General features: G+C 34.8%; 1 protein-coding gene across 2 annotated transcripts in view; it reads left to right on the top strand.

Moving 5' to 3' along the window:
- F13b (coagulation factor XIII B chain) overlaps nt 1–8,627 on the top strand; it is a 26,787-nt gene extending 18,160 nt beyond the window's left edge. For both annotated transcript variants that reach the window (XM_023708559.1, XM_023708556.1), the window contains 2 exons: nt 4,841–5,054; nt 8,415–8,627. In XM_023708559.1, the coding sequence (XP_023564327.1) occupies nt 4,841–5,054; nt 8,415–8,448 (248 nt within the window). In that variant the 3' untranslated portion in view covers nt 8,449–8,627. The remainder of the gene's footprint in view (nt 1–4,840; nt 5,055–8,414) is intronic.
- The last annotated feature ends 3,792 nt before the right edge of the window (nt 8,628–12,419 follow it).

The raw sequence follows: 12,419 nt of genomic DNA, 5'->3' as shown, positions 1-12,419 counted from the left end.
GCATTCAGTTTCATAAAGCAAACCATACTTGTCATAACAAGACAGATCAGTTCTAATAAACTAACACTGGATGACCTTAATGGTCCACTCTCACCAATAGATAAGCCATCTAAAAAATAAAAAAGAAATTTGAGTTAAACTACAATATAGACAAATGGACTAAAAATACATCAAAATGTTATTTTATTTCATTGCAAAATTTCAAAATTCATTCTTTTCAGATCATGTAATGTTCTTCACACAGATAAGATTTCAAGGTATAGGGGCTGGAGGGATGGCTCAGTGGTCTAAAGCACCTACTTAGAACGGGCTTGGCAGAGCATCAGGGACCGCGGTTCGATCCCCCAGCACCACATGCCGGCCAGCCCCGCCCCCTGGTGGGCTGAGCTGGCCACACACACACACCACACTCTTTCTCTCTCTCTCTCTCTCTCTCTCTTTCTCTCTCTCTCAAATAAATAAAAATTAAAAAAAAAAAGATTTCAAGGTATAAAGCAAGTATTAACAAGGACAAAAAATTGAAATGTTCTCTCACAACTTATCAGCATAGAATGGAATGAAATTAGAAATCAGGAGAAATCACAGAAACTACTGAACATATACTGAGCAATACACTTTTCATGAAATCAAAGGCAAAGTTTAAAAGTAGACCAAATAAAAAAATTTAAAGTAGCATACTGGAATTTGGAATAAGGCAAAGGTAACGCTGAGAAAGAAATTTGTACCTATTAGGGCTTACATTAAAAATTCTGAGGAGCTCAAATATCCTAATACTATAAGTCAAGGCTGAGAAAGTAAAGGCAACTAACCCTAAACCAGTGCAGGGAAAAATGCTAAAGATCAAGACTATAATCAATGAAATAGAGACTTAAAAGAACAATATAAAGATTTGATGATACAAAGCATTGCTACTTTAAAAAGATGAACAAGCAGGGTAAACCCCTATTCAGCTAACCAAGAGATAGAGAGAAGTCCAAATTAAAAGAATCAGAGGTGAACAATGAAACATCATAGCAGATAACATTTAAATCTGGAAGCTCAACAGGGACTATTTTGAAAACTTATATTCCAGTCATTTGGAAATACAGAAGAAGTGAATAAATTTCTAGACACATAGGACCTCTCCAGAAGAAACCAAGAGGATACATAAATCCTAAATAGATAGTAATAAGCAGTGAGATTGAAGATGTAATAGTCTTCCACAAAAGAAAAACCAAAGAGCAAGCAGAATCACTGCTGACTTTTATGAACCTTGCAGAGCACTAGAAACACTGCTTCTCAAGTCATTCCAAGAAAAAGGACGTAAAGGAATGCTTCCAGTTCATTCACTAAGCCATCATCACTCTGATACAAACACCACCTAAGAACACAACAACAAGGAAACCATAGATCAGTAACCTCAGTGAACATGGATACAAAAGTACTCAATGAAATTCTAGTAAGTTGAATTACACAGTGCATTGAGACCATACTCATAAGTGAAATAAATCAGACCTGTATGTATAAATGTTGTATTGTCTCCCTAGTGTAAAAACCTGAAAGAGTAAATAAAATCTGGAAAGTACAATAGATACTGTGAAATAGAAACTATTCAAAGGGAAGGAACAACTGAAATGAGGGAAAAGAGAAAAGAAAGAAGGAAGAGAAAATATATACATATATACACAAGATAGAGTGTATAAAAGTACTGCTGATTTCTACTTATCTAGTAGGAATAGTCAATGCTTAAAATTTTTTTCTTTTTAATTTTTTGGACCAACTTTGCATGCTTATATGTGAAAATCTGAACAACTAATTTGAGGACAACAGTATGCAATGTAACAACCATTGTTGAATTCCTATCATTTTATTTAGTGAAATTCTGTTCATTTCTAATATTTTTTACTAGTTGTTACTCTTTTAAAAACAAAATCAACAATAGCAGAACAGAAAAATCCTATATCATGATCAGGTTGATTTCATTTTAGAGAATCCAAGGATGGCTTGATATACACAAATCAGGCTGGGGAGATGGCTTAGTAGAATAAATGCTTCCCTGGCAAGTGCAAGGATCTGAGTTCAATCTCCTGTTCTGAAAAAAAAAAAGATATACACAGATCAGCTGTAATGCAGTAAAGCAAGGATAAAAATCACATCATCATTCAATAGAAACAGAACCTGTGATAAAATTAAGTGTTCCTTTATAATCAAAGCCTTGACCAAATTAGGTACTGAAATACCTTACTTAACATAGTAAAGGCTATGCCCAGTGTCATATTTAGTAAGGGAAAACTGAATGTGGCACCTCTAAAATCAAGAGCATTACCAGGGCATCTACTCTCACCAATCTTATTCAATACGGTACTTGAAATTTTAGTCAGAGTCATCAAGCAAGAGAAAAAATTTAAAAAAAAGATACAAAAAGGAAAGAAGGAGGTCAGATTATCCTGTTTGTAGATGATATGATTCTATTTTTACAAAACTTTATTTTTAAATTATTTATTTATTTATTTACTTATTTGGTACAAGGTCTCACTACACAGCTCACACTCATAGTGATCCTCCTGTCTCAGCCTCCTCAGCCATGGGATTATAGGTGTGTGCCACCACTCCTTGGGTTCTGGGGCTGGCACAGCATGAGGTACTGGGGATCAAACCTGGGTCCTTATGCTTACCAGCAGGTACTTATACTGCTTAGCTCTCTCCCTGGCCTACTTTTATAAAACTTTAAGGCCTCCACCAAAAGACTACTAAAACTAATATAAATAAATTCAGCAACTAGCAGAATGCAAAACCATCACATAGAAACTGGTATAATGAATAACTGAGAATGAAATCAGGAAAACAATTCTGTTCATGATAGTTTAAAACACCTGTTTATTACCCTAACTGGAGAGGTGAAAGACCCCTTTGAGAAAAATTGTAAAACATGGAAGAAACAAATTAAAGAAAACTGTCTTGGTTATTTTCTTGTTGCTAAAAAACAAACAATACTCAATAGCCACAACTTAAAGGAGGAGAGGTTTATTTTGGCTCACCATTTTAACCCATGGTCTGTTGGATCCAAGACCAAAGAGCAAGATAGATGGACCTGGGTGGAGGACAGCACTCATTCTGTGGTAGCTGTTTTGTTTGGTGATTCTCAGCTGAAGTAAAAGACTGCAACAGCCAGTAACAGACATAGAGCCACAAAGCTCTTGAAAATCTCATAGGTTTGGCGATAGGAACATAGGAGTTGGGTTGGCCAAGGCAGCCGAGACTTGAAGATTCAAAAACGGAAAGGAGTAAGTATAGAAAAATAAGCTTGCTGCTCTGCACTGTCTTTCCCTAGAGTTATTTGCTGATTCTTGACTGATACAAAAGGTGAAGAAGAGCCAAACAAGCTAGCAGGAAGAAGTCATTTTGAATGTTGAGCTCATTTAAATGAACTGCTTGCTAGAACTTCAGCTTGTTGACTGCCTTGGAGATTCTCTGATGCTGTGAAAATACTTGCTTTTTGTCTATTTTCCAGACTTTCTAGATCTTTGTAGGAGTGTTGGTTTGATGTAAGCCAACAGCTCTGTCATAGCTGAAAGCAGAAAATTTATGAGTCAACTTTTAATTAAAATTATTTGATCACTGTTTTAATTACAAGATCATGTTTTATAAACCACTGACATTCTAAACTAGGGCCTCCCCTTCTCTCTCTCTCTCTCTCTCTCTCTCTCTCTCTCTCTCTCTCTCTCTCTCTCTCTCTCTCCTACAGCGAGTGGACTGAACCCAGGGTCTTTGCACTGAGCTTCATTCTCAGCCCTTTTAATTTTTCTGATTTTTAGACAGGGTGTAAGTTACTGAGTTGCCCAGTCTGGTCTCAAACTTGCAGTCCAACAGACTTAGCTTCTTGGAGCGCTTGAATTCAAGGCATATGCAACTACTATTGTTCCATTTGATTTCATTTAAAAGGCTATTTTACTGGGACCCCAGAGATTCTAAATAGTCTTTTCATAATTGTTACTGTAGTCTGTAACCCTAAATCATAATGTTTGACACATAGATATTTAATAAATACTTGGAAAAATATCTGACTTAATAAGTTTGTCAGTGTATGAAAAGTATGTTTTATACATTATATTAGAAACCCTAGACCTTTTTCCTATCTCAGAAGATGTTCCTTAATGCTAGCCCATTCAAGAGGCACATAATGACACATACACATGTACCATCTTATGAAATGCTTTTATGTTTGAAAATTTTAAAATTATCAGTATTTATCATGGGAAAAAGCAAAGAGACTTTTTAAATATATTAATACTTTGAAATTATTCTTCTGTTTTGTACTAACATATTTAAGAAAGAACACAGTAAAACTTTCAGTTTTCATAATTTAAAATATAGTGTGATGTTTATATTCTTTGCTTAGAAATTTAAGAGAGAGAGTTGTCTACTGTTTTAGATAGTATCAGGTCAATAAAGTGTGCATTAGGCTTGAGAATCTAGTTTGTTTCTAGTTCCATAAAGTATTATATGCCCAAATAATCAGTGATATATTCATGACTGTTTTATTTAAACATTCTGAAGAAGAAAAATAGAAAGGTAGCACAACTTTACTGAACACTAGCTACTGTCATTCCTTGCAAAAATACATTTTGTTTGCTATTTTTATAAAACTTAATGGTGCCAACTAAGTGGCTGACAGGATATACTTTCCTTAACCCTAAGCGCAAAGATGTAAATTGCATGTAGTTTCCTGGGGGCTAAAGATGTTTTCTGACTAGAATATTAATTCTAATTTAATTGCTGTTCTCTGGGATTTTAGGGTGATCATGAGAGACAGCGTAATGATTCCTTTATTATCAAGATGTATCTTCTTTTTTATCTCTAGAGCCTTGCACATTATCTTCCGATGAAATGCAAAAGAATAATTTACTCTTGAAATGGTATTTTGACAATAGACCACATATTCTCCACGGCGAGTATATTGAATTTCTTTGTAGTAGAGACACTTACATAGAGGAGTCCTCTATTATGGGGTCGAAGCTTAGAGTACAGTGTAACAGAGGCGAGTTGAAGTACCCAACATGTATTCCAAGAGAAAGGTAAGAAACACCGATAGCACATCTTTATGTCAAATTGTATTCACTGTGTTATAAATTTCAGAAACATTGTATTCTATAACACTCCTATATTACTAAATATGAAAAAAATATTTATTTTTAGAAAACCAAGCAAATTCTTGGTAGTATTAATTATTTCAGCAAACTTTGTCAGTTACCTGTAGTCAAAGTACTATTTGCCTTTTAGTATTTGTTACACTTGGACAATCGAGAAAATAACCAATTGGTATGTGCAATATTTAAATGTTACAATATCCAATGGAGTACTGCTTTGCTGTAAAGAAGGGTAAACTTGAGTAATTTATAGAAAATTGATGCATCTTAAACTTATAAAGTGAAATAGGGCAGCCAAACAGCTCAGCTTATTAAAGCATCTGCAAGCAGGAACCAGAGCCTGGGGTTCGATCCTGGGGCCTCCTGTACACATGCTGCACTCAGGGCTCTCTGAGACGGCAATTGAGACTGAGCATGGTGGTGCATCCCTGTAATCCCAGCTCTTTGGAGACTGTAAACAGGCAGATCACTATAAGTCTGATCTAGTAGTGAGACCTTGAATACCCTGTAGACCCTACCCTAAAAATACAAAGAAAGAAAGAAAGAAAGAAAGAAAGAAAGAAAGAAAGAAAGAAAGAAGTGAAATAAATCAGACACACAGCTTAAATATCATGTGGTTTCTCTTATGTAAGAAGCCCAAAATATAAATAAAGATCAACTTAAAAAAGATAATTAAAGGGCTGGGGAGATAGCTCAGTAGATAAGTGCTTGCCTGGCAAGCCCAAGGTCCTGAGTTCAATCCCCAGTACCACAAAAAAAAAAAAAAAAAAAAAAAAAAAAAGTAATAGGCAATAGGGAGATGGATCATTTGTAAAAGGAAAGGAGGACCAAGAAGTTGAGATGGAGGAGAGGAGTGGAGGGCCAGCAAATGAAAATAGAATTGAGACGTGTTATGCTGTAAACTAAAATTTTTTTAAAAATTAAACCTTGTGTTATGAAATAATACTTATTTAACGTTTCTCTCATGCCTCAGTGTCAGTTCTTAGTTCATATATAACAAATAAAGTTTGGGAAGCCAATTTACAAACCTTTCTACTCAGATAAGCATATCTGTAATTACTAAAATTATGTATTTATTTTCAGGATAGCATTACTTTTTTTTAAACAAGATTTCACTGTGTAGTCTGGAACTCACCGTGTAGCCTAGGCTGGCCTTAAAGTCACAGAAGTCCTCTAGCTTTCATCTCTTGAGCTCTGGCATTGCAGGCATGTGCCACCACGCCAGGCCCAACTGTTTTGTGTAAGGAATGGAATCACTTTCTGAAGTGTTTTTTTATACAAGAAATTAAATATATATTTTCTACTACCTTATAGCTGAAAAACAATCTTATTCTTAGAAAAATCCTAAAATATTCAAGAAAATAGCATTGGAGTTTTGACATTACTGGAGATACAATATAAAATGGGAATTCTATTTGGTGTTTAACTACAAATATTAAAAATATAGCTAAGGGAAAAGTAAAAACAATCAAGTACATGAACTACCTCAAGATAACTTTTCAGATCCTTGTCACACTAGCAAAACTTAAGAAACACAAGTGGAAAAACGCTTATTTCCATTTTTATTGTGATAAAAATCAATTAATCAAAATAAAATTTGTGAATTATAGCCTATTGTGCCTCTGATAGAGGCTTTTTGTCTAGAACATATTACTAATTTGAAAAATCAGGTCCCTAAAATTCAAAGACTCAGTACAAAAATAGACATCTGATATGAATGTGCACATCTCAGATGAAGAAATACAAATGGAAAATAAGTATATGAAAATATGTTCAACATCATTAATCATTTGAGAAATGCAAATTAAAACAACACTAAAATTCCATCTCACCCTAGAAAGAATGATTAACATCAAGAAATCAACGGATAACAAATGCTTTAGAGGCTTTGGGGAGAAATAAACCCTTCTCCACTGTTAGTGGACGTGTAGGCTGGTACAATCATTATGGAAATCAGTATAGAGATTACTCAAAAAGCTAGGATTGGGGGTCCCATTCAAGCCAGCTATTTGCCTCCTAGGTATTTTCCCAAAAGAACTGAACTCCTCATACTACAGTAATATATGTGTATCCAGTGCAATTAGTCACAGCTAAGTCTTGGAACCAACACAAATGCCCATCAAATGAGAATGGATAAATAAGATGTGGTATTTCTACACAACAGAGTATTACTTGGGGATAAAAGAAGATAAATTTGAGGCTTTTATTGGTAAATGGATACAACTAGAGACCATACTCTTAAGTGAAATAAATCAAACCTTGCTTGAGCAAGCATCTTATTGTCTGACTAGTATAAGAACCTGAAAGAGTAAATAAAATCTGAAAGCAACAACAGATACTGGGAAAAAGGAATGAACTTGTTCAGAAGGAAGGAGTTACTGCAATGAGAAGGACAGGAGAGGAATTAGGGGAAGATATATGTCTATGTATGTAAGCAGGATGGTTTGGATCATTGTAAGTGGGTTTCTCCTGGTCTTTGGAAAGGAGCAGGTAATGCATATTTGTGTTTGTTTTCTTGTCTTCTTTCTTCATTTTCCCCCTATTTCTCCCTTCTTAATTTCTTTTATTTTTATTCATTAAAATAAATAAATAAATAAATTTGTTTATTTATTTGGTCTTGTCTAGCCTCTCCCGCTCTGGGATTATAGGGATACACTACCGCACTTGGTTTTGGTGGCTGGTACAGTGCTCCCGGGGTTCTGGAATTGAATCCAGATCTTTGCACTTGCTAGGCATTTGCTTAGACCACCAAACCAAGCTATCTCTCCAGCTCCCTTCTTAATTTCTTTTAATGGTTTTTTGTTTCGCTTTCCAATTTTGCATGCACATATCTGGTAATCTGAGCAATTAATCTGAAGACAACAATATGCATTACAACAAACTATTGAATTCATATTATTTTGTTTGGTGAAGTTCTACATCATTTCTATTTTTTTCTTTTATATTACTATTCTGTATTTTCTTTCAAAAATTAAAATTAAAATTATAAAAATTTTATATACTATTTAAATCTTTGATATATTTTGCATTCCTCATTTCAAAGAAAAAAAAGAATAAAAACAGGAACATTTTCAGAAAAATGGTGAATTAGTTTAGTATGGTATGAGTTACCAAAAGGAAGTCAATGGCATTATTTACCAAGTATCATTATTTGCTCTTACCAGTATCTCACTAAAAATGAGTCATTATATGGAATATTGAATGGCTAAGAGGTTGTAATTAATACCTTACCAGAATAGGTGCTTATCTGAAAAAAAATTTTCCGTCTCTCCTTTTCTTTTCATCAAGGATCCCTTCTTATCAAGAACCTTTAAGAACATAAGAATGAATGTCAGAAAGAAGAGCAGTAATTCAACTCATCATAACATCCCTAATGAAATATAAATTTAGAAGGAATATATTGAATTATAAACCTCTAGGTATTTACTTGCTTAAAGAATTGAATCTGAATTGCTTCTGTTGGACATGTTGTTTATTTATAAATAAAAGTGCAAAATATTATTTTCTTTCTAGTTTGATGATTCGATAGTCTAAGCATTGCTATATATCCTTCATTTGTTAAAAAGTGATCACATCAATTTATTTCTATTCCATAATGGCCATTTGATTGACTATACAACTGTTTTGAATATATGTGGAGAATTGATAATTGACAGTTACACTTGTCATTATCTTTATTAACATCAGGGTTCTGTTACTTTTAATACAGTAATTTTGTCAATAGTAAAGAACCAAATATAGTAGAAATAGTAAATGATAAGATACATGAAAAGATTTATTTCATTAAATACAAGAGACTATTTTTTTCTAAATATAGAAAACTTTAAAAAGAAACCATATTTGCCACAAAATTAATAATGAATTTGGGGGATTTAATGAACTACCCCAATTCAAATATTGTTGAAAGAACATGCTTAAAAAATGGCCCTTGCCATTTTTATATTTTCTACTTTATAAAAGTAGATATTTTAGGTCTGCTGATTGTTAAAATCATGCATATAGCAGCATCTCTTCTTTCATTTCCCTTAATTCTTTTATTAGCAGTATATGCAGGTGAGATTGCCTGCAGTTCTCCTGCGGAGTTGGTGCAGGCCCAGAACACATCTCACTTCCTTGTTCATCCCCTTTCTTCCCCCTCATCTCCAGCTTACAGAATCTTAAGCCAATAGATCCTACAAGCAAGATGAGAGTGTTAGGGTCACTGAAGTTTGTTGAGATCTGAGAAAGATCACTGTCACCTTCTTGTTTGACAAATGCTGGAGGGGCTGTGGGGAAAAAAGGAACACTTGTCCACTGTTGATGGGCTTGTAGACGGGTGCAACCACGGTGGAAATCAGTCTAAAAATGCCTCAAAAAGCTAAGATTGAAAGTCTCATTCAACCCAGCTGTTCCCCTTCTTGATATTTCCCCAGAAGAACTAAAAGCATCATACCACAGTGTATATGTGCACTTATGTTTCTAGCAGCACAATTTGTCAGAGCTAAATCTTGGAAACAACCAAAATGCCCATCACCTGAAGAATGGATAAAAAAGATGCGGTGTTTTTATACAATAGAGTATAACACAGCTATAAAGAAAGGCAAATTTGAGGTCTTTATAGGTAAATGGATACAATTAGAGGCTATACTTCTAAGTGAAATAAATGTGACCAACATGTGTAAATACTCTATTGTCTCCCTAGTGTAAAGAACTTGAAAGAATAAATAAAATCTGAAAGAAATAATAGACATAGTAAAATGGAAAGAAGCTGAACATAAAGAATAAATAATAAAGATGTAGGAAAGGATAAAAGATAGGAGAAAAAAAGCAAGGGGGAGAAAACATACAAGTATATATTTGGTATAGCTGAGATGATTGTAGTACTCATTTCCATCAATTTTTTGAAAGTACCAGTTTATGTGTAATATTTTCATGCTTACTAACTGTATATGCTATTATCTATTTTGTTTGCAGGAATAATTGAGCTTCATGTCTCATTACAGTTCATTCAAAGACATAAATAGTAGTACTTTATATTACTAGGATTGCTGTTAGGACTGGTTGCTGGCACTAGAAAAGCACAACTTTTTACTTTAGAAGATGTCCTATTCCTTTAACTCAAGATTGTGATGACGTACCTCAAAGCCCTAAGTCATAACTTACAGCTATGAAAGAGCTTCTGAACAGGAGGACAGAACAACCTGAGTTTATAGATCAACTATTAATTCATTTGATGTTAATCATGTATGTTTTAGATCTGTGCTTGAGTTTATAATCTTTATTTTATTTAATCTTCTATAGCAGTGTCTCAGTTACTCTTCTCTCATTACTGGGAAAAATACCCGACACTCAAAATTAAGGAAGGAAATGTTTATTTAGCTCACAGTTACTGGAGGTTTCAGTCCATTTTCAGCTGGCTCCAAGTCAGAGTGGCACACAGCAAAGAGAGCAAAAGGAGTGGCACAGCTCAGGTGGCTAGCTAGCTAGCCCCTCTCCTCTCCTTACACTGTAATGCAAATTACCTGCCCAGGGCAGGTGCAGCATCCACACTCACAATAATCAATCACAAACTGCAGAAGCCGCCCCGTGACTGCATGAGGCTTTGGGGGGACAACTAGACACAAACCATAACAAGCAGGTTTCTACAGGATTTCATTAAATTGGAATTCTACTCAAATTAAATATCTATAGCAAAATGTAAATTCTAGTAAAATTTAAATTATAGTAAAATATTTCAGTAAGGTTCATCTGTCCATTAATGTACATGACTGAGCAACTCCTATATCCCAGGTATGGTAGGGAGTGCAGGATTTGGAGATAAATAAAATGTACTTTGTTAGGGGCCAGGGAGATGACTCAGCAGAATAAGTGCTTCCCTGGCAAGCACAAGGGCCTGAGTTCAATCCAGCGTTCTGGGAAAAAAAAAATTCACCTTGTTATTTCAAGGAAATCTTAAAGCAATGAACTACTCATTTAGTGTAAGAGACAAACTAACAGCTGCAGTCAGATAGATGTACAGGTTTCCAGGCGCTAGACATGGATACAAAGTGTGGCTGCTCTTGTGAACTAGTGGAGCAAGCCCATTTAATCTGCACTATTCTTTTTTCCCTCAAGGTGGAGCGTCATCAAGTGGGAGTATTATCCAGTACTGAGATCTACTGATTTTTAAATGTTGGGAGGAGATAAGACATATTCAGGGAACAATATGGTCAAAGCTCCCTATTTGTAAATACAACTGATCAAAATATACAATGAATAGTTAGATTGTCAAAACTGTCACGCTTGTTAAAGACAGTGCTATTATTCCCATCAAGATATTCCCCATTGCTCTGAATATACTTATCCCATTGTGCTTGCCAGTTTCTGAAGTACTTCCTGGAGTCCTCTTTCATGAGGGGGTTTAGGAGGTGTGATAAAAAAGTACCACAAATGCTTCTGCTGAGTACCATCCACAGAAAAGCGAGCACATAAAGCATTATGGTGTGTCCTCATTCACCAGATCTGACTCTGAGTTTTGGCTCTTCCCCAAATTCAAAGTGACTATGAAAGTTAGAGATTTCAAACCAATTCAGGACATGCGGGAACCATGAAAGCACAACTAAAGAAACAAGAGAAGACTCCAGAGCTGCTTAAAAATTACAAGAATTATGGGTAAGTGTATTTGAAGTAAGGAGAATATTTTGAGGAGGATTGATAACAGTGTGTCTTTTACTAGAGTTTACTTGTACAAATTTGAACATTTTCTGTGTTTGTGACCATACCTCATACAAAATGCATAAAAATTGAAGTGTGAAAAGTGGAACAATGGAAGCATGTAGTATAAGGTAAAGTGGTGGCACTACGGAGGCCATTCAAAGTTTGGTGACTGGGGATAGGACCAGGTGCAACTAAGGAAACTGAGCAGAATAGACTGAACTAGTTTGATGAAAATGAGAAGACATGAGGCTAAATATCTCACTTGGATATTATTACTTACCTTAAAAAGAATAGGATAAAATTGAGACTACAGTAGTGAGAGGAATAAATAAAAAGGACCAAAAACATGAGACACAAATACATTAATCCTGTCAATAATAGACAGTGAATAAAGAGGTAGGGATGAGGAAATATTTTTAAATAAAATGAAAGACATTTGAGCATGTCCAAATTCAATAGAATTAGTAAAGAAAGAAGATTCTGGGCAAATATGGCACGATACAGTAGATTGAGGAGCATTCCTGAATAAATAAGAAGAGATGGGAACAAAGGCATGAAGAAGGGGATGACCCTTGGTGAAAGAAGGAACTGCATTTATGCCTGCAGTGAGGTCCTGTG

The sequence above is a fragment of the Octodon degus genome, unplaced genomic scaffold, assembly GCF_000260255.1.
Source record: "Octodon degus isolate 3935 unplaced genomic scaffold, OctDeg1.0 scaffold00009, whole genome shotgun sequence".
Classification (NCBI taxonomy): Eukaryota; Metazoa; Chordata; class Mammalia; order Rodentia; family Octodontidae; genus Octodon; species Octodon degus.
Note: the sequence above shows the minus strand (reverse complement) of the source record. Positions and strands in the feature narration are given on the sequence as shown.